The 26,316-nt window shown below is 50.1% G+C and overlaps 1 protein-coding gene and 1 long non-coding RNA gene across 6 annotated transcripts in view; one reads left to right on the top strand and one right to left on the bottom strand.

Annotated features, from left to right (window-relative positions):
- CDC14A (cell division cycle 14A) overlaps positions 1–13,711 on the bottom strand; it is a 118,153-nt gene extending 104,442 nt beyond the window's left edge. For 2 of the 4 annotated variants that reach the window (XM_045203789.2, XM_045203787.3), the window contains exons 1-2: positions 3,742–3,847; positions 1,797–1,887 (exon numbers count right to left, since the gene is read on the bottom strand). In XM_045203789.2, the coding sequence (XP_045059724.1) occupies positions 1,797–1,887; positions 3,742–3,832 (182 nt within the window). In that variant the 5' untranslated portion in view covers positions 3,833–3,847. Of the gene's footprint in view, positions 1–1,796; positions 1,888–2,731; positions 3,273–3,741; positions 3,848–13,606 lie in introns of those variants that run through there. The other 2 variants (XM_045203788.3, XM_024570290.4) reach the window with 2 other exon arrangements.
- A 3,005-nt stretch (positions 13,712–16,716) lies between these two features.
- Positions 16,717–24,419, top strand: LOC123480756 (uncharacterized). 2 transcript variants are annotated; one of them, XR_008425785.2, is made up of 3 exons: positions 16,717–16,828; positions 22,434–22,548; positions 24,326–24,419. It is a non-coding gene; the product is annotated as an uncharacterized lncRNA (long non-coding RNA). The 2 variants fall into 2 exon arrangements; XR_006656862.2 differs by lacking the exon at positions 24,326–24,419 and adding an exon at positions 22,650–22,730.
- The last annotated feature ends 1,897 nt before the right edge of the window (positions 24,420–26,316 follow it).

The following is a 26,316-nucleotide window of genomic DNA, read 5'->3' as shown; positions in this document are numbered from 1 at the left end:
AATGTGATTGGTAGCCCTATCCTTGAATGACAACATAAAAATCACTCCAAAAATGGTCCTCATCGTCCTGACCTGTGCAGCTCACTCATCATCACACAAAGAGAAAGGTCGCCAGTTCGATTCCCAGTAGGGGCATGTGCCTGGGTTGTGGGTTCAGTCCCCGGGTCGGAGCGTGTACGAGAGGCAACCCAAACCCCGTCTGTGTTTAGCAGGCTAACTGTAATTTTCTGCTGGATCCACCATCCGGCCATCCCAAAGGCAGCAGGCAGACCTCAATGGCTGGACCTTGTTCCTGTGAACGCCCTCTGGCACACCGGTCACCACAGAACTGGACTTGATGGCGCATACGCCATCCCGACCTTCAGACTGACGAGAGCTCGTAAAGCCCTGAACTCACCAAAAGACAGCCACAGCAATGCCCACTCCCAACGACAGAGAGTGGGCAAGCAGGCAGTAAACCCTGCAGGCAGTGACATCATCCAGGTACACTGGGTCAGGCGACAGGCCACAGATTACTCCCTGTCTCCGTCTGGGGCAGAGCTGTAATCTGACACCTGGGCTTCAGACCTTCCCCGCAGCTGCAGCAGCACTGGGCATCAGAGCCAAGCAAAGGCCCTTTCATCCCGCTTTCACTTCAGCCACTCCAGGGGCACCCTGCTCTGGGCACCTGGGAGGGAATGTCCTGAAGACATCAGCTTCCAGAATCTCTATGGTGAGGTGTCAGTCAAAGTTTGTTTTCCATCAAATAGAAGATATGCTCTTGAAGGTCAAGGATACACACTCTTGGGATGCCTGGTGGTACCCACAAGTGCTTATGCAGAACTGCCCAAATCCCTTTGGACAGGATAGGTCCTAGGAAGCTTACGAGAGTGAGTATGGTGCATTTCATTATGTTCATCTAATCGCACATTTGGACAAAACAAGGAAGTAAAATTAAATGTTTGTTAGACTACTCTGAAGCACCAGCTCTTTCAGGAAAAGCACATAACCAAGTCAATTCGGCCTTCTTATTCCTTATTATCTGTTGCTTTTATTGAATAGAAATTTGCCTCCAATTCCACTTGTACTACACTTACTATTAAGTATTAAGATACCTTTTTCCCGTAGACCAACAGTCCTCCGCCAAAAACCATTCCACACTCTTACTCTCTCAAATCCAAATTCCAGAGAAGCAAAGTAACCAAAGAATGTACACCACTCTCCGGCACCACCCCTCACAGGCCAGGGAAGTAAGACCATGAGGCTTGGAGCTCCCTCATTTATCATGCAGGTAAAATCTTCTTACAGAAAAAAAAAAAAAAACAAAACCCAAACACCCTTGAATCCAGCTTCATGTGTCCCACTTTCCAAAACACCACACAGCACAAACAAGAACAGGCCGGGAGACAACAGCAGCCTGTGAGCCCAGAGGCCGAGGCCCCTGCTGCCTGGACTCTTAGGCTGATCCACAAACACCCAGGGAATCACTCCAAGGCCATGTCAGAGTCTGACAAGGGGAGAGGGCTCTCTCCCTGGTCCTGCTCCGGGAGGGCTGGCCGTCCTCAACTGCAGGCTGTCCTGGTGGTGAGAACTAACACACACACAGAGGTCCAAAGGGACTGAGGGGTGGGCAGGCTCCAGTCCCGTTCACTTGCCCTGCACCTCTCTCCCCAAGCACCTGAGCCTTGCAAAATTGGCACTTTTACTTGCACCACTGAGGAAAGTGAGTAAAACGGCCATAACGGTGCATAGTGTTTCTTCATCAGAGTCAACAAGCTAAAGAGTTGAGAAAGAGAAAAAAAAACACACAAACTTACTTTTCATAGACCAGCTCCTCATCGATGGAGAAATAGTGGGTATTTACTGTGCTTTTTGGTCTATTCCTTAAAGTAGCAAAATATAACCGATCTGAAAGACAAGTTTAAAAGATGGGAGAAAACATGTGAGAAGTGGGGAAGCTGGAGGTGGGGGTGGCGACAATACACGGAAGATCAAAATAACCAAGGCTACCCATTATTTAAAGACCATTAACACGTGGGATTCTTGCTGAAACCTGATCTCTCCCAGAAAGGGACGGAGGAGACGCTAGGAGAGCACTGCAGTCGGAAAGGCTTGCAGAGGACCTGAGTGAAGAGGGACTCGGCAGGGGGCAGTGCCCCGGCGCCCTCGGTTCCAGCCAGCAGGAGCGCAAAGAAGCCGGAGGAGCGCCTGGAAGTCGGGGCAAGGGGGGGCGCCTGGGAGCCGGGGTACCAGTAGAACTGGAGATGCAAGTTGGGTTCAGAAATCTCCAGCCGCTGCGGAAGGGGAAGAGAGGCGAGCTTTCCCCTACAGCCCGGGGACTTGAGAAGAGGAAGGGAGGAGGAGAGACAGCGGGGTGTGATGGAGGGCGGGGGTGTCCTGCACAAGGAGGCCAGCAAGACTAAGATAAAGACGACCTAAAGGATTCCCCGGACCCCACCCCCGCCTCCGAGCGGCTGCGCGCGGGAGCCGGGCAGAAGCAGGCGCTGTCCCGTGACCCGCGGGGACGCCATCCGAGGGAGCTGCGGAGGGAACGAGGGACGCAAGAAAAGACAGAAGCCGGAAGCAGGGGGTCCTGGGGGAGAGGACAGTAGCGAGGGAGGCTGAGCGCGCGCGCGTCGGCTGCAGGACCCTGGGGCCCGGGAGAAGCCGGGAACAGCGGTTGGGACTTAGGGGCGACAAGTGAGGAGTGGGGGCCAGGGAGATCGGAGAAGGCGGGGCAGCTGCTCCTCACCTTTCATGAACTCGCAAGCCCCGATTAGTTCCCCTGACTCCGCTGCCATCTTAAGCGAGATACACACGGGGGAGGGCTGGGTCGTGGCCCGCTGAGGACACCCGCCCCCGGGGGCTTCCCCCCTGCCCAGAAGCCCGGGAGCCTGCAGTCCCGAACAGTGAGCCAGAGCGCGAGAGGTGGCGGGCGCCGAAGGCTGTGGGTGCTGGGGGGTCACCGCGCCGGGCGCCCCGGGGACATTCCGTGGGGAACCCGAGCCTGCTCCACGAGGGGCGCACACGCCCCGGGCTATGGTCGCTCCGATGGGGACCCGGCTGCCGCCGCTGCTCTGCCGCTGCCTCGCCTGGGAAACGCAGAGCCGCTCGCACGGCCGGGCAAAGTCTCCTCCCGGCTCCCAGAGTGATCATGGAGCAGCCGACTTCTGGCCCCGATCGCGCCCGTGGCTACTCGCGCGGCAGCGGGCAGGACTCCGGTGCCCGGGGCTGGCAGCGGCCGCCCCGGCTCCTCCTTCACCGCCTCCTTTCAGCAACAACTCTTCCTCCTCCTCCTCCTCCCCCCGGGCCCGCCCCCAGACCTTCCTCCCCGCCCTCCCTCTGCCCCTCCACTTTCAAGGCTCCGCGGCCATCCCTTAAAGGGACAGCCGGCTCCTGGCTCTGCGCGGCTGGCGCCCGTCACCTAGCGCCCCGCGGGTCATCAAGAGCTGGTTGCTAAGGCTTTGTTACCTTCCGCCAATTGCGGTGAGCGAAGCGGGGCCCTGGGCCCACTGGAGCCCCGCACGGCCTCCAGACCTGAACCTTATGAATGAAAGGGTGGCGCGGGGAGCGGGCGGCTGGGATGCGCTGCGTCCCCCTCTCTCTGCACCCACGTTCTTCTAAACTCTTTCACACACACACAGAGACCTCAGCTCCCCGTGCCCGGCCCCACCTCGGGCTCATCTTCCAACCACCCCCCCTCCCCACCTCCGACGGATCTCCGTCTGTATAAAAACATAAAAACGAAAACAGAAGCGCTACCTCCTAGCTCAGATTTCGTACTGGTTTCCTCTACGCACACTGGGCTCTGATAGAACGTGTGCTTTGTTGGCACCGGGGAAGACGTTTCCATCCGGCCCCCCACGTACTCTGATTTGGGTCGCCACTGTGGGCGCAAAACCATCACAAATGCCCACCTTTACATTAGGGGCGGGGCGCCACGGCGCGGGCGAGGCCCCCCCGGGGGGCGGGGACGGGAGAAGGGGGTGGGAGAGGGCCACCAGCCCTCGGGAGAAAATTAACAAAAGAATTTCTTTCCGTCGTCTCGGCAGAAGCGCGCAGGGCCTGGGTCCTTTCACAGAGGCCCTGGGCTTGTTTGTGAATAACTTTAATGCCGGGTGTCCCAGGGACGTGCCTAATTAGGGGACAGACTCTTGCATATGAAAATGGCGCTCCGGACCCTTCGTCAGAAGAGCATGCGCTGTGAGTGGTTTCTCCAGAAACGGAAAGTGATGGGCACCCGCGTTGGGATTCGCCGTGGCTCATTTACCCCTTGGGAGAAAGGGGGCGCGCGTGGCAAGAGTCGGCTCCTGGACTTGGAGAGAGCGCCCCGAGGCCAGCGAGTAAAGCTCGGCTCTCTGGTTTTAGCCCCTTAGGCAGCCTTGCTGGCTACGCAAAAAGCTAAAAAGGCACAGAAAATGATAGACGAATATTGCTTCGATATTCAGAAAAAGTATTGGGAATATCTAATTCTAATCGAACATGCCTTGGTAAGATAGTAAAGAGGAAAACCTACCCTAATATCCAAATCTTTAAGCTCTAAGGCAAGAATCATATAAATTTAAAGCTGGAAGAATCACTAAAGAGCTCCTCCTACCATCCCCCAATCTTCACATGAGGAAAAACTGTTTCAAAAGTTTTTAAAACTGTAAAAGTTCGGAAAAGAGGAGTTGTAACGACGGCCCCACTCTGCTGAGATGCGTTTGTTCCCTGTTTTACGGGCCCTTGGCGGTGAGCTCTCAAAGTAGAAGTATCTCTCCAGCACATGGGCCACACTCGCACAATTAGCAGAGTTTTGCCTAATTTTTATAACCCCCAAATCTCGGTGTCAACAGTCACGTTTGCCAATTCAAAGTAGGTTACTGAAAAATTCCTATTGAGATTTTTATATGGAAAAGCCAAGTATTCGAAAGTCTCAGTAAACTTACCCACTTTGTTTGAAAGGCTAAATTAATTCACTGATGGAGATCTGTTTCCATATTTGCTGATGGAAAATTCGTGTAGCGTCTAAATTCCCTTACCAAGCTTCCTAACAACTTTTCATCCCAGCTTTGTATTAGAAAAAGAAGTCGGAATTCTCATTAAATGCATAAGCCTTAAATTTCTCAAAGTAAGTGATCTAATGACAAGAAGGCTAAAGGCCACACTTTCAGAAAAGGCAGAGTTCATTGAACACCCATTTGTTACTTGTTTGAACTGAAATTACAGAAACATTTTCTTTCCTCTAATTCTGCTGAAAAGTTTTGGTTACGAGGAGTGAATTATGAACTGAAACAGAAGGCCTTAAAATTAAGAACTCAAAATGAAAGGGCTTATTTTTTTTTTCTTAGCACATTTATAATATCCATATTATAATGGAATGTTGGAAGTTAAAATACTCATTTTGAAGACTCTAATTTTCAAATTTTTGCATGAAAGGAAAATAAGGGATTGTCAGTATAATCCAAGCTCTTACGCAAAATCTGCAGAATGTAAATGGCATAGAAAATTCCGCAGGAAAAATTGTGAACGAGACAGAGAGTGCATACAGCACGCACGCATGTCAAGGTTCCGATGAGATCATAAAGCCCTTTATTCTCTCAGTTCTCATGAGGCCGATGTTCCTACCGGTTGCAGTTTCAAAATAAAGCCATGATTCCACAGCCCATGGAGGCAGATAACAGAAGCAGCTCCTTTCCAATCCCCCAGCTTCATATAAATGTTAGGAATTTACTTTTAAACAACACACAGAAAAGCTGTTGCACGCAGAAAGGAAATACTGAGAGACTTAAGGTGTCATTCCACTGCAGAGAAGGGAGGCGATGTTATACACAGAAATGTAACCGCTAAGTGGAGAAGGGACTCAAGTTTAAAGTGACAACAGTTAGTCTCACTCTGCAAACATCACTTGAACCCTGCCCCGGCCTCCCTGAGAGACGGTCTGGAGCCTGCGCCTGGGGCCTGCAGCTGAGCTAGAAAACTCACGGCTAAAGGCAGCTCCAAAACATGTCGCCACCACCGGGGTCTAATTCTGCTCCTAAAGGCTATCCTGGATGCCCTCGGTCGACGCTGAACACAATAGCCCATCAAAACTGCAAGGGCTGCTGCCTTGGACCGCTTCTTCCCTTCAGCCTTTCCCAAGTTATGACGTCCCTAATTTTTTTCCCCAACCTTTTTGTACATGACAAGGCTTCAAGCCCTCATGCTGTCCAGTCATTCTCCTCTTGAATTTGTCCCTATGTCCCTCACAAATTGTGTCCTAGAACTGAATGTAGGCCAGCGGTGGCCTGGTGTGACCGGCTACAGAAAGCCCTTATGGAAGATTCAGATGGGAACAAAAGCAATAAAAAGAAAAAGAACTAAGTTTTATTATTTAGCTGCAAGAAAAAAAAAGAAAATACCCTAATGTTCGAAGAGGGCAAGGAAAGAAGTTGCCCTGGATAATCCAAGGCCTGAGAGCTGTGATATTTCCATATTGTATTTTTTCAATTATCATCATTGCTCTGGATGTATCATTAGTGCACTTTCAGTTGGTGTCATGATGATGTTATCCAAACAAGTAAAAGAAAATATAGAATGCACACTTAGAATTCTTTTAAAGTTAATTTTCAGCTTAACTAGGACACAAGAACAGTAGAAACCTATACTGCCGGGTCATTTAAACTTCGAAGTCATGGGAATTGTTTTCATGTTCGATAATTCATTCTTTGTATGATGCCCCAAATAATTTAAAGCAGTTTTTAGTCAAATATACATTCAAAAAAGTTACTAGAGTGACAAGAAGAATACCAAAAATATCTAGACAATGCGGCTCGCCCTCGAGCCGCCACAGATGCTGAGACCTTGCCTGAACCAGCTATATCCTGCATCACGCTCATCACCAACGTGTCTAGGAATTCCAACCCAGACTCAAAGACAGGAGGGAGCAGAAGGGACTTGGAGATCAGGTAGTTCCAGTTTTCAAACAGACTCCCTGGAGCCCAAGGTAGCAGAGGCCTCACCTGACTAGGTTTTGCCTATTAAATATAGATCATTTGTAAAAGTTTATGTGGCAAAACAGAGGCAAGGAAAATGAAGAAGAAACTGAGGACCATGGGGGGGAATTGACTTTCCAAAGTCACATAGCTGATTGGTGGTAGAAACCAGACCAGCATTCATTATTTGCTCTAATACCAACAATCTTTTCCCAATTTTCTCCTAATTTAGCTTCGTTTACATTGTTTAGCTCACAGGTTCTTAAATGTTTGAGATGCTAAAGTATCAAGTAACATATATAGGCACAACATGCTAACTATTTTCTTCAAACTTTATTTTTAGAGGGGAAGGGAATGAGAGAGGGAGAGAGACATCAATGTGAGGTTGCCTCTCACGCGCCCCCTGCTGGGGGCCTGGCCTGCAACCCAGACGTTCCCTGACTGGAAATTGAACTGCAACCCTTTGGTTCCCAGGCCCATGCTCAATCCAGTGAGCTACACCAGCCAGGGCTATTTTCTTCAAACTTTAAAGGAAATATTGAACTAATTTAAATTCAGAATGTAAAAGTGATGTTGAATTGTCTGCCATCGCTATTGTTGTCAGGTGGCTTCTGTAAAAAAATTGAATGATTTTCCACCCCTGTGTTTTGTTAATAGCATACCAGCATTCTACAGAACATAGTTTAAGAAATACTGGTTTAGTGAACATTAAATAAAACAATTTACCCCTAGCTGGTGTGGCTCAGTGGCTTGAGCTCTGGCCTGTGCACCAAGGGGTCGCAGGTTCGATTCCCAGTCAGGACACATGCCTGGGTTTGCTGGCCAGGTCCCAGGGCCTCGGTTGCACTCAAGAGGCAACCACAGGCTGGTGTTTCTCCCCCTCTCTTTCTCCCTCCTTTCCCCCCTCTCTAAAAATAAATAAATAAAAATCTTAAAAAGAAAAACTCAGTAATAATCATCTCATTCTTGACTAATGCAGCCACTAAAGAATGACGTAGTTTTAGAAGGTAAAAGAAAGTTCCATAGCAAGGTCAATATTCTTAACAATGCTCCATTATAGGCCAATTTGTTACATTTTTCAAATAGGCTAACAATTCCATGCAGTTTTTAAATTTACAGATTGTATTCATCTACATTTATTTGTCATTCCTACTTTTTGGGAGACTGACTGAAGAAATGAACATTTTAAAAATAACATTCCTCCCACCGCTCCTCACCCCCATCACCAGGTTCCCCACTGCCGCCACCCGCCACCCCCAGCGCCATCACCCTGCTGAGAAATGTCACCAGGGAGCTGCGCGTTTAACCTCAGAGCTCCGTGCTCACGCCCACATGCACATTTTATACATGCCCCACCTCTGCTTCCGACACACTTCCATCCGGGGAGTGATAGCTAGGGGTTCAGTTTTATGGAGAACGAAGCACAACAATTTATACCTCAGTTTTCACATCTGTTGCCTAGAAGGTAAGGACTATTATTTTTCCCATTTTACAGATGAGGAAACCACCACAAAACAGATGCACAACAAGTGTTCGGAGAAAGAATAAATAAATGAGTGATAAAAATATTGGGAGATTTAGATATGTAAATCAGTTTCTTTGTAGCCTGGAGTCGTGGGAAAAATAATACTAAATTTTTCATCAGAAGCCCAGCATTTAGGCATCCTTCCATCACCAACTGTATGCATTATCTTAGACTGTTTCTTCCGGTGCTCGATAGAAGTTATAACTTCTCTGACTCCCAGGAATAATAGTTGAATTAAATAAGAATGTCACAATGTCATACCATTGCACACAAATATTTGTTAGTCATAGTAAAGCCTATATTAAATACTTAATCACTTCTAACACCTGATTTCACAAGCTTCAAATTATTGTATCTGTTTGGATCCAGGTATCGTTACTTAATTGACTCCTACCTAACAACAGGAGTGCGGTATACACTCACAGAGAAGGCAAGTCAACAGGGTACGGCGGGCGTCGCCCTTCATTTCTGATCGCCTGTGGCCATGGCAGTGTCCCTAGAGTGATGGGGCCAAGGACCACGTTCAGGGGTCCCCAGTGGATTCCCGAGTCCCCCTACTCTGGCTCTCGTCCTTTTACTCATTCTCCTCCAGAAGCCTGGGACACAAATGCTCCTCCCTGTAGTTCCCATGGTAACCCTGGATGCCCCTTTAGAACTCTAGGTTTTCCGGTGCCGCCTCCTGTGCAGAAACTCGAGGAGAAAATAATATATTCAATAAACTAATGGGGGACTTTGGTTTTCACCCTTGCAATCACAGAACGCTATGCAATCATTGAACAGATTCCTGAAGGTTGTTCTTCCTTTCATTACTAACAGCTGCAGGTGTGTGGACTCCCATGGGAAAAGCACACTTCACACCCTTGTACTGGGCCTTCCTACCTGGGGATTCTATGTTCTTCAGATTATATCCAAAGTATAATTTGAAACTGTTAATGGACCATAATGATGATAGGAATAACTTAACATGCATATACACAAAAGTAATTTCTGCTTATTCTAAAACACGTTAGTTATATTTTAGGCAAAATATTTCTCTTTGTAACCATGTTTCATTTTCCGTAACACCAAATAGCTGTGCATCACTCACTCAGCAAATAGCTACTGTCTAGAATTTGCCCGGCACTATGCTAGGTGCCAGGATTATGACAAAAACCAAGACAGACTTCCTGTTCTTAAGAAATTTTCATTCCAGCCCTGGCTGATGTGGGTCGGTGGATTGAGTGCCAGATTGTGAACACAAAGGTTGCCGGTTCAATTCCCAGTCAAGGCATGTGCCAGGGTTGTGGACCAGGTCCCCAGTTGGGGGCGTGTGAGAGGCAACTGATTGATGTATCTCTCACACATCGATGTTTCTCTCCCTCTCTTTCTCCCTCCCTTCCCCTCTCTCTAAAAGTAAATAAATTGACTCCTACCTAACAAAATCCTAAAAAAAAAAGAAAAAGAAAAAGAAAAGAAAGAAAGAAATTTACATTCTAGCCCTGATTGGTGTGGCTCAGTGGGTTAGATATACAGGGGGAAATAATTTAAATGCCTCATCCACACGAGTCAATTCCACATGAATGAAAGTTTTCAATATTTTAAAAATCAATCAATTGATTTTACTATTTAATCATTGCCTATTTATCCAATTGGTTCACATAAAAATTATGTCCAAGGAAGAATGCATGGAATGAAGTTGAAGAAAACCAGAATCGGCCATGGGGAATAAATACCAACAAGTTCAGATGTGGGGAGAAACGGGTACTCTTGAAAGGGAAGAAGAAGAAGCTTCAGCTAGGTTTCCTTTTCTCAAAAGACACCCAAACCCAGACACTGAGACACAGAGGAGATAAGAGAATTGGCTCAGCTCCTGGTGCCAGATTCTCCCCACCTCTCATGGGCAGGCTCTCGCACGATGTTAGAAGCATTACTTTTGCGGGTTCTGTGAGAGTAGAGAGCAGGAAAGTGTGTCTAGCTACTTTGCAGAGCAGTATCTAGTATCCTTTCGAGTTATAAAGAAGTCTCACACTTTAAAAGCTATTGAGTTTGCTGCATTAAGAAAAAAATCACAGGCTCTCAAGAGCATAGCTACTCAGACTATAAAATAATCTGTCTACTTCACAGATTCTAGGTTGAATCATTAACATTCATAAAGCGTTCCAAAATGAAAACCACTTAAGAGCACTGAGCATACTGTCTAATTAACAATTTTCTAGACTTTACATAATTAGAAACCATAGACACACACAAAAAATGAAGACACACGGCATGAAATTAGGCTTTTCCTCTCAACCCCAGGCCCAGGAATGCTTATAGTATACTAATGCCTTCAAACGGCAGGAAATGTACCTTTCAAAGCGAATTTAGTTTTTTTAATTGACTGATTTCAGAGAGAAAGAGGAAGGGAGAGAGAAAGCGGTGGGGGAGGGGAGAACATCAATTTGTGCCACTTACTGATGCATTCAGTGGTTGATTCTCGTATGTGCCCTGACCAGGGATCAAACCCACAACCTTGGCATATCAGGACGACGCTCTAACTAACTGAGCTGCCGGGACAGGACTTAAATGAATTTAGTTTTTGAGAGTTCTCTACTATTTCTACTGACAACACCTCCGATACCAAATGCGTGTGGGGTTTTCACACCACGCAGTTCTCCGTTTCTTTGCAGATACCAACTGGGTATTCTGCAGTCCAATGGGTCCCTGACTCTACCTGGCCTCCGGTACTTCTGACCAACATTCTGTTCCAAATGAGGGTTTCCCACACCCCCCTCCTCAGGTCCAGTCATTGGCTAGAATAGCTCCAGGACTGAGGAAAACATTTCGCTTACTCTTACCTGTTTTTTTCATAAAGACTACACACCAGGAACAGTCAAATGGAAGAGACACAGACGGCAAGGTGGGGGGAAGGGGGCTCAGAGCTTCCCGGCCATCTTTGATGCCTTGGCTTTGGGAAGGTCTAGAACTCCCTTTCCACCATCTCTACCTCCCAAAATCCTCTCCGTTAAGAACCAGCTCAAACGATACCTTCGTCTGACTCAGTCATTCCCTCTCCAGGTTCCCACGGAAATTTTTCTGCATCTCTCTTTGAGGGTAGGGGATGTTTATCACACTAAGATCTGCGATAGAGGCATCTCAGTCTCTGACTGCCATCCCCACCAGCCTGTGGAATGCCTATTTAAATTTCCCCAAATTTACAGGGTGCCTCGCAGGCATGAAATCCTCGGCAAATCTGTTACATAAAAAAGCGAAGCCTGTCTGGGGTATGATGCGTAACCTAGTGTGGCTGGAACAAAGGGCAGGTGAAAGGAAGTTCAGGATATAAACCCGGAAAATAATGGAGAATTTCTAACCCCCGCTGCAGCATTTGGAGAGTTGCAGCACAACTGGCCAGCCTGATTCCTTGATCTTCCTTTGCTAGTGAAGAAGGCTTATCGGAAATTTTGTATAGCTGTAAGTCTAGGTGGGGGTTGAGAAACAGAACACTCCGATTGTTAGCAGAGAAAAAAAGAAAAAGGCCCTTGTAGATTTCCCCATCGTTCGCCTGAAGCCCAGACAGGCACCGCTGAAGCACAAGTGAAACAACTGACTTCCTATTGAGACCTGTGGTTGAGTTTAAGCTCTGACACTGCCTGGGAGCTCTGAGCCAGTTTCCGCACCCCTCCCCCCACTCAGTTTTACCGTCTGTAAAATGGGGATGGCACCAGCACCTGCGTTTTGGAGTGTGAGGATGAAACGACAGAATTTGACATCAAGTGCCTTAGCGTGGGTTACACAGGACATGCAGCTTATCTAGCAACCAACTCAACAACCTTCTTTTGCCGGTGAATCAGGTGAAATTTTTGCAGGTCTAACGGCTGAATCACAAGCAGGCGAAAGTCAAGAAGTGTTGCAAAGCATTCGAGAAGAATCTAGGTTTCCTGTTTTACCCTCAAGGTTTATAGTCTGTGCACAGCTTAACTGCTGAAAAACGTCCCTCTAAAGACAGAAATTTGGATAGAAATTGTAACTCAACAAACATGCTCCTTCTCTTAGCAAATGATTGCACTTGCTTCTGTTTGCCTCTTAATGGGGAAAGAGCTGCGTAGGGAGTTGTGTCCAAGTTAAGGCTGAGGTCTGTAACACTAGGAAAATGTTTTAAGCGTGTGCCCATAAGAGTGACATTCACCACACACTGCATTATCTGGCTGGAGAGCGGCTTCGGTTTGCACACAACGGTGTGCCCCTTCTAGCGCTGTCGCGAACCCCGGAAGCGAGACCTGGCTGAGAAAAACCAGAAACAAATACCTCATCCACCCCCTGGACGCAGGTCCACTCCTTTCCCCCTCCCCGTTCTATTCTTCCGCTACTCACTCCACTGTCTCTGTGCCCTGCAACCTGTCAGGTCCACCCTGAGCCCAAGAAGCGTCCCCAGGGCAGGGAACTGGCTAATCACATAGGCCTTGGTGTTCGCGGGCGCGAGTTCAAATCCCAGCCTCGCTGCGTTCTTACCAGCTACGTGACTTGCCCCAAACTGTATCACTTAATGCAAACTCCGCTTTTCTCCTCTGCAAAGTGGGAATAAATGAGTAGAAGTGTTGTCCTGCAGGCGGAGCGAGGTGGAGCATTTAAGGCAGTCAGACTGAGCCTGGCATGACGCAGTCAATAAGTGGTAGACGCTATTGTCACTATGTCATTGTTCCCTTTAAGATACTTCGCCTCTCTGCGACTTTTAAAGGACAAGAAAACAAACCCCACCAGGCAACCATGCCCCAGGAATTCAGAGAGGCAGTGGATGAAAAGTGTCCCCGAGACCTATTGAACCGTATGGGAGAGAGGTGATATGCCAGAGCAGGTAACAAGCAGGGGACAAGGGGCTCACCCCACTAACCTCACCTCTACACGACGTCGGTTCAGACTACAGAGGTAATAAAAAAGAATAGCAACAGCCTTGACATTTGACCTACTAGAAGGTGTCACTGGCTCTCAGTACAAGGACATTTTTGCTGTCAGCCAAGCAGATGTGAATTCTAGGGAAGTTACTCTTTGTAATAACTAGGGCTCGTGAAAGATGCCCGCACCCACACATACCCCAAGGACCTCAAAAGGAAGCAGCCAAGTCTACGGGGACACACACGTCATTTCAGAAGGTGACTGGGACCGAAAGCACACCCGCTTCACTCACACTGACCTGCGATTTGAGGGGCCCATACTTCCTCTTCTTCGTAAGGATATCCGCTTGGGCTGCAAGGACCCCACATATTCTGAGTTACCTGCTCATTCTTGTGGGTGGCGCGGGCCGTTGCACTCAGGCGAGAAGACAGAAGAACGCTGCCCTGTCACGTCACGTGGGCAGCCCCGGAGTTTGGTTTCCTTCTCTGAGTTAGATTGCAGGGTGGAGGAGCGAGATCCAATGACAGGCTAGGGGTGTTCGGGCACCGGAACGCAAGTCAAGGTATGGATGACAGAAGCACAGTCTGGTCCTAAAACTTCACCCCGAACTTCCCAGAAGCCCTCATTGTAGTGGAAGCCTGAAATCATGAAAAGTACAGCCGAAGTGTAAAACCAGGGAAGCTGAGGGCATCGGGGCTGCTGACTCCATCCCACTGCGTGCGGCATTGCGGTTTCCTCCGTGTCAACACAGTCAGAGCTGAGGCAGCGTGACTGACAGTTTTTGTTGATTCGGATGGCCTGGGTCAGAGTTATGTGCCAGCGGCACACCCGTGTGGGAGAGCCATTAACTGTGACCTAACTGCAGGGGTGTCCAACCCACGGCCCGTGGACCACATGCAGCCCAGGACGGCAATGAATGCGGCCCAACATAAAATCTTAAATTTACTTAAGACATCAGGAGATTTTGTTTGTTTTTGTTAGCATTTGTGTATTTACTGTGTGGCCCAAGACAACTCTTCTTCTTCCAGTGTGGCCCAGAGACGCCCAAGGGTTGGACACCCCTGATAAAGCTTGATGTATGATGTTATGTTAAACTCTCTTTTCCCAAACTAGGGATAAATTACACACTGTCACGCCAACCTCAGGCTTCCTCCGACAGAAGCCTATCGCCTGTGGAGGGCTGGCTGTGTCACTAAGGCATTTGCTAATGAGTGAAGGACCAGCCTGGCCTCTGAGTTAGAGATGCCCACTGTGTGTGGCAGGGAAGAGTGAAGGGCCAGATGGCTGGGTTCAACTCCCTGCTCTGCCACTTGTTGGCAATGACACATTTCTTGGGCATGTTTTCCCACATGTAGAAGAGTACAAATGATACTGAATTTCAGCCCTTAGTTATAATAATCAATACTAGGCTAAAGGAAGCTTTCCTGCTAGTTGCTCTCTCAGAAACATGGGGAGGGACTCAGCCTTAGTACTGTTGGCGTTTTAGACTCAATAGCCTCTCTGACACGGAACCTCTGAGAGGCACCATCCCAGCTGCAACATCCAGAAATGTCTCCAGGATTGCTGAATGCCCCTGGGGCAAGGGCAGGGGCCCAAGCACCCTGTCTGGGAACCGCTGTGCTAGATCAGTTAGGCAGTAGCTGCCTAAAGGACACACCATTTCTGCCATATCACTCTTGCCTCAACATCCCGTCGACGGCGTCCACTATGTAATTGAATGACACACATCTCACACGTGCAAGAAGCTGCCTTAAAATTACTGCCTCCCTGGCCATTCATTCGGCTCTGTGAAAATGGACAATGTCTGTCACTTTTACCTAAGTGTTTTTGGTGCCTGGCACACAATAGACAATGGATGAATGAATGAATGAATGAATGATGAGTGAACGTATACACTCTTGAGCTTTTCGTTTGGCTGAACGCCTCTGAGGAGCAGTTAGGTTTTGTCAATTTTTGACTCCGCCCAGCACACAAGGGAGATAAACACTGATCACACACTCACAAATGACAAGGACACAGGGACCCTGGAGCACGCTGCACCCAGCTCCTGGGAGCTGGGGAAGGAAGGAGCACCCTGTCTACAGACTTCAGGGCACAGAGCCGAGGACTGAACCCCAGATCATCCCCGGGGAGCAGCCAGCACCATGGGCTCAGCTGGAGGAGTGGGTCCAAATAGGTCAGTGAGCAAGGAGCCCCTGGCAGGAAATCCTGGGGGAGAGGCTGAGCCGTCGGGGCCCCAGAGCAGCAAGTAACAGAAGCTCAGAAGCTCAGAACACTCAGCGGTCTGGAAAATCCCACACACAGGCAGGAGTATCTTGGGCTGAACTTGGACGTGGTTCAGACAATTCGAGACATGGTCCTTGAAAGGGCCCGAGATAGAGGCGTGCATTGTTTGTGTTAACCCCGCCAGCTTCGTGTTCGTTACAGTTTTAATCACTACACCCTGTCTTCGTCCGGGTCAGTGATAACCATGTGGCACAAACCTTTAGCTTAGAGACAGTGATGATTTCCCCACTGGCCCATTAAATTAAGAAATGTAATCATGTAGAGAAGAACAACTTAAATATGCTAAAAAAATAACACAGGAATCACACAGTTCAGCAAACAGAATTTTCAAGGGAACATCATTTCAACTATTTCCATATGAGTCAAAAAAAATGATGCAACTCTATCAGGTGATTGGGTGATGCTTCTGAAGCACACCGATGAGGGTTCCCAAGTCCCTAGCCATTTGCTACTGAGATATAAGCCCGTAAACAAACACACAGCAGCTACACGTACCATTTCCTTCACCGCCCAAGGTAACCACTCACTCGGTTTTAATGCAGCTAAAATGTATATTCTTTTTGGCTCTGTGCCTTTTATTTCACACAGGTGTGTAGACTATGGTGCGACTCTACAAAGTTTATAGCCCATGCGAGGAATGTCTGCTAGGGTCATGTGTTAGGAAATGCTCTATATTTCCCTTAAGGAAACGGGGGGGCTTTGGGGGGCGAGGAGGAAATGGGGAGGGGATAACCAGCAACATACCACGTGGCCCTTCCCACTTGTGCCAGGAATCCTAGACCAGACCTGAAACTCAACTGCAGCGGTTCATCTGTGTCCCACTGTTATGCCCGGACATGACTTTCTACTCCAGCTTTCCTTTCTCTGGGCCTGATTTTTAATTTCTTCTTTGTACCTCCTCATTTTATGGTATGTGCTTACTATAAGTCCTTCAAATGTTTTGTGAAAAGAAGTAAAGTATGAATAAATGAAATAAAACAATGATTTAAATCTTTATATTATGTAAATGACCTTATGAGAGGCAGGATCAGCCTTAGTAATTAATCAAACAGCATAATGCTAAAGATATAAACTACAGAGAAAGCTCACAGTAACATTAGCTGGGTTTTTTGTTTTAGTTTGGAGGCATTTTTTGAAAACATTTTTAGGACTTCTGATAAAAACGAAGAACCTCCTTGGGGGTTAACACCTTCAGGCTTTATGAATTCGCAGCTTCCTGAGGACTGGATAACAGGTATGTGACAAGAAAAGATACAGAAAGAACAGGTGAGACAGCATCTAGGATCAGCCTCACCCCCATTCTAGCACCATGCGTGCAGCCACCGGGGTCAGCCAGGGAGTGCTCTGGGTTCCTCGTGCTGCTGGAACATGTCAGCCGTGGTGACTGCCCCACTCACAGCCCCTCGGAAGGGGCCACCCTAGCATCCATGTTCCACCTCTGTAAGCAACAACCCCCGAGAAGACAGCCACCCCCCACCAGGCCCATCCTAGCCTCAGATAAATACCAACAATTTGCCATTTAGCCTAACTCAGCAGCAGATCACGAAACACAGGTGGAGTCATTTCCCACATCCTATCGCTATAAGATCCCCCCCTCATTAGAGTAGAACAGGCATAGTCCAGCTCAGCAGAAGTCTCCACTCTTTCTGAGTAGGTGATACACACCGGGCACGGCTCAGAATTCAGGAGACGGCGGAGAGCTGCTGGGGTGGCAGCTGGACGGGGCAGTCACCGGGGTGGGGAAGCCGAACTCGAGGGGAAGCTGCGCTCGAGGTTCGTCGGCAGCAGGGCCTGGGGAGACTGGAGAGGAGCCCAGAGACAGGGGCCATGTTGTTACCTGGCACAGTGACCAGGGCGCGGGCTGGGCCTGGACATGCAGAGAAGGGGCTGATTGGTTGGAATTTTATGATAGTTTCTGCTCCCATAGCCCACTTGTGCTTCAGTGAACTGACTGCCCCCTCCCTGCCCCAGAGCCGTGAATCCCCTAAGCCCAGAGAGGCTGAGCCATGGCCTGTCCCTAGCACAGCATCCAGCCACATTGTGGGTACTTAATGCATGTTTGTAATTAAAAATTTAAAAAAGAAACAGGGAACTTGGGTGGGCAGTAGATTGAACTTGGGTGGGCGGTAGAGATAGGGCAATTAGTTTTATTCCAGTTGAATTTGAAGTGAAATAGTCAGATGAGAACATGGAGCTGAGGACCGAAAAGCTGAGTCTTGTTCCTTCGGAAAGAAGGCAGAGTTGGACATAGACATGAGTCACTCGCTGACGTTTTCAGTGCTGCCTCCCATTTATACGGAGTAAATATGACTTCGACGGACCGAGTTCCTATGGGAGACTCCAGAACAAGGTCAGAGCCAGCGAAACCCCAGTCTTCTGACTCCCGGTTGGGCGTGACCAAGATTCTCAGGCCATTGGCTTCACGTACAACAAACACACCAGAAGATAAACAAAGATGATACAGGGTGGACCTCACCGTCTCTTCTGGGCTTGGTCTTCCTTCTCTTCTCCCTCACCCTCGCCCAGCTCTTTTCCTTTTATCATGTTCCTTGTTCCCTCTTCACTTATCTGAGTATCGGACCTTCGCCTCCTCTCAGGGGCTTTCCGCGACGAGTACACCCAGGGCACAGCCTGAGTGCAGTCTCCTTCCAAGGAGCAGCTCTGGCTTCTGACAGCCTCTTGGGCTGGGGCTGGGGAGACCTGGCATCACTGAAGGACAAGCCAGGCTTCCTCTTTGCTGCTCCACTGTCTTTCCGGGTCCCACTTACCCCACGGTGATTGCAGTCTCCTGTGGCCCGAGTGCCATGTGGGTGTTGTTCAGTGAGCTGTGCTTCTGTTCTGGTCAGCTGAGTTTTGATTGGATGCCAGACACTATGGTTTTTTCCTTAGTGGGGGCTGGATAGTGCTGTCTTCTTACAAACGTCCTTGAGGTTGGTTCCGGGCCGCAGTTAAGTCAGTGGGAGACAGTTTAGCCCTTTTAGATGTCTCTAAGTGTGCTAGGTGGGGCCAATTCAGCATCTATTCTAGGACTAATTATTCCCCTCTTCTGGAATGACCATTCAGTGTGCTCTAAACAATGTCCCGTGGACGATGAGGTTTCTAATATGGCGGGGAGCGGGGCAAGGGGGTCAGGGGTGCAGTGGACAGGTGCTTTTTTTTAGCTCTGTGTGAGCACCAGCTACTGTTTCCTCTACTCCTCTTAGGTGACTCTGTCACAGCCTCAGGCGACTGTCACAGCCTCAGGAAGTTCCTCCGTGGGCAGACACTCCTCAGTGCCTTGTTGAATATCAGAGGGGAGCCCTCTGGAAGTCTCCTGAGGACTCTCTCTCCCCTCCAGGACTGTCATGCAAACGCTGACCATCCCGGTCTCCTTGGGCTCTCCGCCAGCATCCTCAACTCCGAGAGGTCACCAGGCCCTCCCTGGTTGCCCCTCCCAGCACCTTGGCCTGGAAGCTTCCTGCTCGCAGTCGGCTGGGGCAGTCACAGGGCTCCCTGTGTCTGATTCCCATCTCTCAGAGAACACGCTCCTTTATTGTCTGATGTTTAACATGATTTTTCCATATATTTTGTTCACTTTTTAAGTTGTCTCAGGCAGAAGGGTAAACCTAGTTACTCTGTCCTGGCTGGAAATGGAAGCCCGACACATTGAGTTTATTATCGTTCTGCGTAAGTATCATCAAATAAAAAATAGTTACACAACTCCTTTTATAGATCTTATATTTATATATAATTTCTAATTTTTAGTACAGAATATATAGCTTGATATACATAGCAATTCCAATGCAAGACGATAAAACTTTTTTCAACTTGGTAGCCACATGGGAAAGGCTAACGGTATATTTGCACCAAGAGTCCTTCTGAGAGATCACGTCTACTTTACCTGAGATGGCTGGTGGCGCGGAGAGGCAGGAAGTGGAGCTGTGATAAGCTGCAAGAGACAAGTAGGGGAACTCTAAGGGAACCACACAGGCCTGCTGGGAAAAGCCAAGGGTGGAGAAGTGAGCGTGGCAGAGAATCTACTGGCAACAAAGGAGGTGAGGAGGAAGGAGAGAGAGAAATCCAAGAGGAAGACTCCAAATATCACCGTGACAGGAGGACCAAAAGCCAGGAGACAGGCAAAGACAGATTTCCGTGAACCTCTATGTGTGACCCACGAGTGACAGAGAAAACTGCACGCCTATGGCTGGAAAAGAGAAGACACACCAGCCAAATCGATGAGGCAATATCGGTGCAGCTTTTACCAACAGCTAGCGTGGGGATGTGGATCACAGGGAGGTGGGATCAAGGTCTTTCCGAGGGGCCAAGGTCAGTTTAGCATCAGACTGGCCTGTGTGGGTCACACGGACCCCTCACACAACGAGGGAACGGCAGGACAGCGGGAAGGACACTGCCTGGTGGTCCCTTTCTGCAGCAGACTTCACCTTAGGTTCAAGGCCTTGCCTGTGGGGCTCCACATCCGCTTCTGGTTCCCTGAGTGCTCTCTTGATTGGATCTGTAACTTGTCCATGACCCCTGACTCCTATGAACTCCTCCGCACCATCCAGCTTGAGCGGCCCTTCTGTTTTCCATTGTGGTTCATTTCGGGCCCCGTCAATGGCTTCCTAGAGCCTTGGTTACCTTACCTAGTGCCTCCTTGCTTCAGTGATGCTCCGTGCCTCCTCTCAGGGCGAGGGACAGCCCTCCAGGGAACAGAACGGCCCACGTTCGGGAGAGGAGGAAGGGCCTCCAGAGTAACCAAACCCCCAAGAGTGCGGTCCTTACAGACCTTGGTGCGTACCTGCGTAGTACTTTAAACCTGCACGTCCATCTGGCAAGAACGCATAACTGGGACATTCAGTCACTGTGCAAAGCCAACTGACAGATATGACGTGCCCTTGAGAAAAAAGTCTGGGCTGCAAGTGTGTGTGCCTCAGAATCCCCTCTGGGCAACCAGGGTCTGTTGTCTCCCTAACCCCCAACTTTGTGTGTTGGAGGGGACAAGGCGGGGGCCACTGAAGTGACAGAAAGTGGGGAAGGGCAGGGTGTGAGGCCCCTGGTCTCTGGGAGGAACGCCTTTCCCCTTTGTGCACTCCGGGGGTGACTGCGCGGGGAACCTGAGCCTCGGCAGGAGTGAAGCCATGACCTATTTCGGCTCAAAGGCTCCTTGGGAATTCGACGTCACCCGTTCTTCTCACAAACCCCTTTGGAGCGTCAGCGTGATGCAACTTGGGCTTCTCATCAATGGAGCCTTTTCCCAAGACAGACAGTCCCCTGGGGACACTCGCAGCGTTTGTCTGATAGGGCGGCACGCCAAGGCGGGGCACGGGCTGGCGGGGGAGGGGGGCAGGTGCACAGGTGGCCTCTAGGTCAGCAGGCCCTTTGGCTTCCCTGTGTGGCTCATTTATCCTGCACCAGTCACTCAATTTAGGAAGATACTGGTTATTAAAAAATGTTCTACCCAAGCCAGCAGCATTATTTTCACAGGATCTTCTTTTCCCTCAACATTGTGATTTTATGTTTTCAGCAAGGACCTGCATATTTCCACGTAGGTTATCACAGAGACAGGATCCTGGTGGAATATGCAAAGAATTTTGGAGCCAGAAAGACTATCGGAGACTCAGGTCCCCTTTATTGTATACCAGAACTGAGGTCTAGGATGATCCAGTATCTCCACTCGAGTCATACTCCCCTGAGAGATCAAAAATATTAGTCCCCTGAAAAGTCCTGGGCTCCGAGGGCTTAGTTAAGTCACCCAGAGTCGACAACCAGAAGGCAGGGAAGCCAGCCTTCAAGCTCATGTCCGTTTGTCTCTGCTGGCTTCGGAGGCAGCTGTGATGTGCCGGGAAAGGGCCATCAGCAGGCAGCATTGTGCGCTGTGCGGCCTTTCTCCTGCTGATGGGACTCTTCCGCACACCTAGGCTGGTGACGTGAGGGCTGTGACGGGCTCCACTTTGAATCAATGCTAAGCAGAGGCAAAGAGGATGCAGGCTGGTCTTTCTACTTGAGTTTCTGGAACCTGATCCTACTGACAACAGAACAACAACCTGACCCACATCCGCTTCTTCCCCAGTCCTACGTGAATTTGTCCAGCTGTTCCCCAGCCCGGGGGCCTCCTGTAAGCCAGGGTTCCTTAAAAGGTGTCTTGTGGACAATCTAAACCAGTCACTTGCTTGGTGGGGGGTAGGGGGGGTCCTTTCAAAAACATACAGATTCCTGGGTCAGCATTCTGAGGGGCAGGGGGCGGGAGTCTGCATCTTTCTAAGGCTCCCTGCAGAAGCTTCTGTGCCCTGGTGCTGGGGGCTCCCGGAGATCATGGAGAAACACCACTGCCTGAGAGAGAGGCTGCACAAGCCCGTTGCCTGAAAATAACAGAACTGAAATCCTGATTTGAGTGGATTGGCCTCGGAGCAGCCCTTTCCCAGCCAGGACACGGCTCCTCCAGGAATGCCGCTTCAAAGCCGTCTGCAGTCCCCTTTAGAACTCGTTTTACCAAAGGAGGCTAGCTGCGTAATTTGGGGAATTGGGAAAAACGAAAATAAATAGCAACATGTACAGAGGGGGGGCAAAAGTAGAGTTACAGCTGAGAGTACATGGAAGTTTATTCTTGTATTATTTATTAATTATTGTATTATGTATTTGTATTGTCTTCCTATTGCTGTGATTTTGTATCCTTATTTATAATTTATCTTTTAGGTAATGAGGGCTGGTAATTTAACCTGCTTTTGCCCACCCCTGTATACATACTACCCTAATTCCCACTAGAAGCTACTTTGAACATTTTTGATATATTATTTTCCTACCTTTCCTTCCTTCCTTCCTTCCCTCCCTCTTTCCTTCCTTCCTTCCCTCCCTCCCTCCAGGATGACTTAGAAGTGAGCCCCTGGGGCTGGAGCCACCAACCAAATCTGCACTAGCACAGGACAGTCCGTCACCCCGCGGAGCAATGTGGGCGGAGACGGCAAACCCATATCCTGAGTAAGTCCTTTCCAGGGAAGATAAATTTTGCGCCCCCCCCGCCCCCCCCCCCCACGGGCATCACTCGCCAGGAGGGAGTTTATTTTCTGGTCTTTCTCCAGGAAAGGAGCTGTGTGGGCGACTCAGCGGGGAGGCGCGCAGACCAGCCTCGGGAGGGCGGTCCTGTCGTGTTGAAACCCCGTGTCTGTAGTAACCTTTACCTTCCCACTGCGGCCACCAGGCCACACCCAGCTGGCTGCAGGAAGAGGCTGGCGGACGTACTGCACGCCGGTCATTCTGTCTCCTCCGCGTGGGTGCCCTTTGTGAATAGTCACGTGGGACACCAAGTTTTTCACACCCTGCGCTTATCCTGAAAGTTTCATCCGCATCCCTCTTGCGCCATCCGTGGTCGCCAGTCTGCCAAGCCTTTTTGTTGTGGGTCCACGTCATTTCAGACGAACTGCAGTCACTGTCCATGAATCAGTATGTTCGCACTCCGGCCATCTCTCGGTCCAGACCGAGTGGACGACCAAACGCACTGCTCCAGTCTGCCTGCCAGGAGGCTTTTCCGTCCCCACTGCCCCCCACCCCCCACCGTAGGAAATGGGTTGGACTGCGTAGGGTCTGTCTCCAGGTGAGGTCAACACACGGTGCAGAGCCACCTGCAAACCAGGCCCGAGCTCTTCCTGCCAAGTCAACCTTGGCTGGGCCTCCACCGCAGGGCTGCAAGGTGGGGGCAGCAGCCATTAGCAGGAGTAGGTGCTGCAGGAGACCCTGCCACCCCCTTCAACATCTGGTATCTTTGGAGACTCCCCGTGCCTAATCTCACTGACACCACCTCCACCTGATGCTGGCTTGCTGATGCCTTCCTGCAGCCCGGATCCTGGTGGGTCAGAGAGCACTCAGCTCATCATGGGGAGCTCAGGCCGAATGAGCTCTAGATGTCCCAGGTACCAGGTCAGTCTCCACCAGGGTCCGGCAGCTGTCCATGCCCTTGAATAATCCCCTCCCCTTGGGTAGGAGCTGGACCACTGCCTTGCTTCTGGTTAACAGAATATGGCAAATATGATGGGATATCACTTCTGAGATGAGGTTATAAAAAGACTATGGCTTCCATTCGGGGGTGCTCTCTGTCTGCTTCCTGGCACTGAGGAAACCAAAGCTAGTTGCGTGCTGTGAGAAGCCCTCCCACAGGTGGTTAACACAAGGCCCGAGGACCAAATCGGGCCTCCACCTGGTTTTATCCAGCCCGGCACAGTGTTTCTACCCAGCTGCAGCGTCAAGCTCCTTTCCCCTCATTAAGGAGTAGTTACATTTATACAGTCCTAAAGTTACATTCAGCCCTTTGAAGGCAACTGTGAGGCTGATGTGGGCTCCGGTGAAAATGAGTTTGACACCCCCTGCATGAGAAAGCCCCCGGTTTAACAACCTGGGAGGAACAGAAGCCTGCCAACAACCAAAAGCTAGATTGGAGGAGGAGCCTTCAACCCCCTTCACTTGGGGAAATGTTGTGGCCCCACCCAGTCGCTCGGCTGGACTGCAGCCTCCTGGGATCCCAAGCCAGAACCCCCCAGCTAAGCTGGTCCCATATTCCTGACCAACAGAATGCGTTTAATGATACATGTTTGTTGTTTTAAGCTGCTAAAGTTTAAAGCCATCTGTTTCGAAGCAGCAGATCCCAGAACGACTCTCTGGACTTCCAGCTTTCCACACGAGGCTGCTTCTGCTCAAGGCACCCATTTCTCAGCTGAAGAAGTGACCCAGTGAGTTCACGCCCACACTTTACTGGTCTCGCCAGGTATGCCATCCCTTGGGAGCCCGGAGCTGACAGCCTCCTGTGGATTCGCTGACCGTGCTTTTGGGGAACAACACGCTGAAAGGTTAGGGCGCTGTTGTTTTATGGGATGTGGGCGATTCTCGGGACCAGAGACTACTGGGGTCCTCCCCGTCTGCAGCCAGAATACACCGGTCAGGGCAGAGGTGGGGGTGGCTCCTCCACCATCACAGTTCATTACCACCCCCCACATTCTGTTTCCCATCCCTGCAACTTGGAGCTAATTCCCTAAGGGAGAAGGCTTCCACTGGAGGTCGCAACTAACACTCCCACGATGGAGGACCAGGCTGGCACTGGCGGTGCCAAGTCCTCATGGCGTTGAAATAAGAAGCAGGGGTCATTGTTTCTGTTTCTGCCGGGGCAATTGCTCCCGACGACGAGTGGTGGCCGAGGGGTGCCGCAGCAATGTGCAGGGAGGGCCGTGCGCAGAGCCCAGGGTGTTCCGTGGGGCCTCCGAGTACTCCCGAACCCAGGGATAAAAGTGAAGGTGGAACCACGGCCGCACAGTGAAGACAGCCCACGAAGATGGGGGCCCTGTGGGAGTGAGCACCGGGAGGAGAAAGGGGACAGAGTGGGGAGCGACCTGAGTACACAGGACAGGGGCAGCTGGCAAACTGCTCCCTGGTGTGATGCGCACATTGGTGTTTATGTAGTTATCCCCGCCCCCGCCCCGTCGTCCCTCTTTATAGTATACAAGGGTTGTTCTCTGTGAATCACTTTACAATTTAGTCCATAGGCTACAAAGTACTCAGCTGGGACTGAGCAAAAGAGACAGGGAAATCACCCAGAGATGGTAATGGTGACCGCTGGGGCTTCGGGCCTCTCTTGTGAGGAAGAGGATGAAAGTATCTTTGTCTGTGAAAAGGACGGCTGTATTTTATTAGGCAAGAGCACAAAGATGGAAGTTACCGTCATGGTTAGAAACGTGATAAATGCTGAAGCGTCCATTCCACGGGGTACTCACTGTCTCTCAGCTCCGAGCACCCCTTTCCAAACTCTGGTCCGTGAAGTCTGGGTGTGTGAACTGTAATTTCCAGAGTCCTGCGGCTTCTGGTTAGGCTCCACAAGGGGAAGCCCTGGGTGAGCCTGGAAAGAGGAAGGAGAAAGGGCTCTTCCTGCTTCCAGTTCCCGTTGGGGCTGCTCCAGGGGCAGTGGTGTCTGTCACCTGGCCCTGCCACACACCCTGCTATGCTTCCCCTGCCCCCCCACAGTAGGAACGTGAGCCCCACTGTGCTCATCTGTTGGGCTATGATGCTTGCAGCATCCAAGTACCTGCCAGGCTGCATCTCCGCCCTTAAGAGCCAGAGCACCAGCTGCACTGGCCCTGTGGTCTGCTCACCAGGTAAAGACCCTTGTTGAGGGACCGGAGCATCTGTCCCTGAGAAGCCCTCCTTCAAACTCCAATTCCGGTGACGTCATTTGCATTAGTCAGGGTTCTCCAGAGAAACAGGACCAATAGGACATACACACGTATGTTGAGGAGCCCAATACGTATACTGAGACTGATCTATTGTCACCTGCTATGACTGCAGGGCTGAGAAGCCCCACAACCTGCCCTCTGCAAGCTGGGCCTCGGGGAGGCCAGCAGTGTCTTTCGCAGGCCTGAGCCTGAGAGCCAGTGGTGTAGGTTCCAGTCAGGGTCCCTGGGCTTGGCAGCCAGGGGCACGGAGGGCCAGGGAAGATAGGGGCCCCGGGCCAGCAGTCGGGCAGAAGGGGCACCCAGCCTTCCTCCTGTTAGCTCTGCCCAGACCCTCAGTGGACCAGGGGAGGCCCATGCCCACTGGGGAGGCCAGCTGCTGGACCCAGTGCACCAGCTCGAAGGCTCACCTCTTCCCAAACACCCTCAGAGGTCACAGAGAAGTACCGTCCAACCAGGTGTTTGGGCCTCAACATGTTTCGTCATACATTTCAACGGTTATTCCAAAGGGTCTCATTTCCACGTTGTAAATGCAGGC

Source organism: Desmodus rotundus, chromosome 12 (assembly GCF_022682495.2).
Source record: "Desmodus rotundus isolate HL8 chromosome 12, HLdesRot8A.1, whole genome shotgun sequence".
Classification (NCBI taxonomy): domain Eukaryota; kingdom Metazoa; phylum Chordata; class Mammalia; order Chiroptera; family Phyllostomidae; genus Desmodus; species Desmodus rotundus.
Note: the sequence above shows the minus strand (reverse complement) of the source record. Positions and strands in the feature narration are given on the sequence as shown.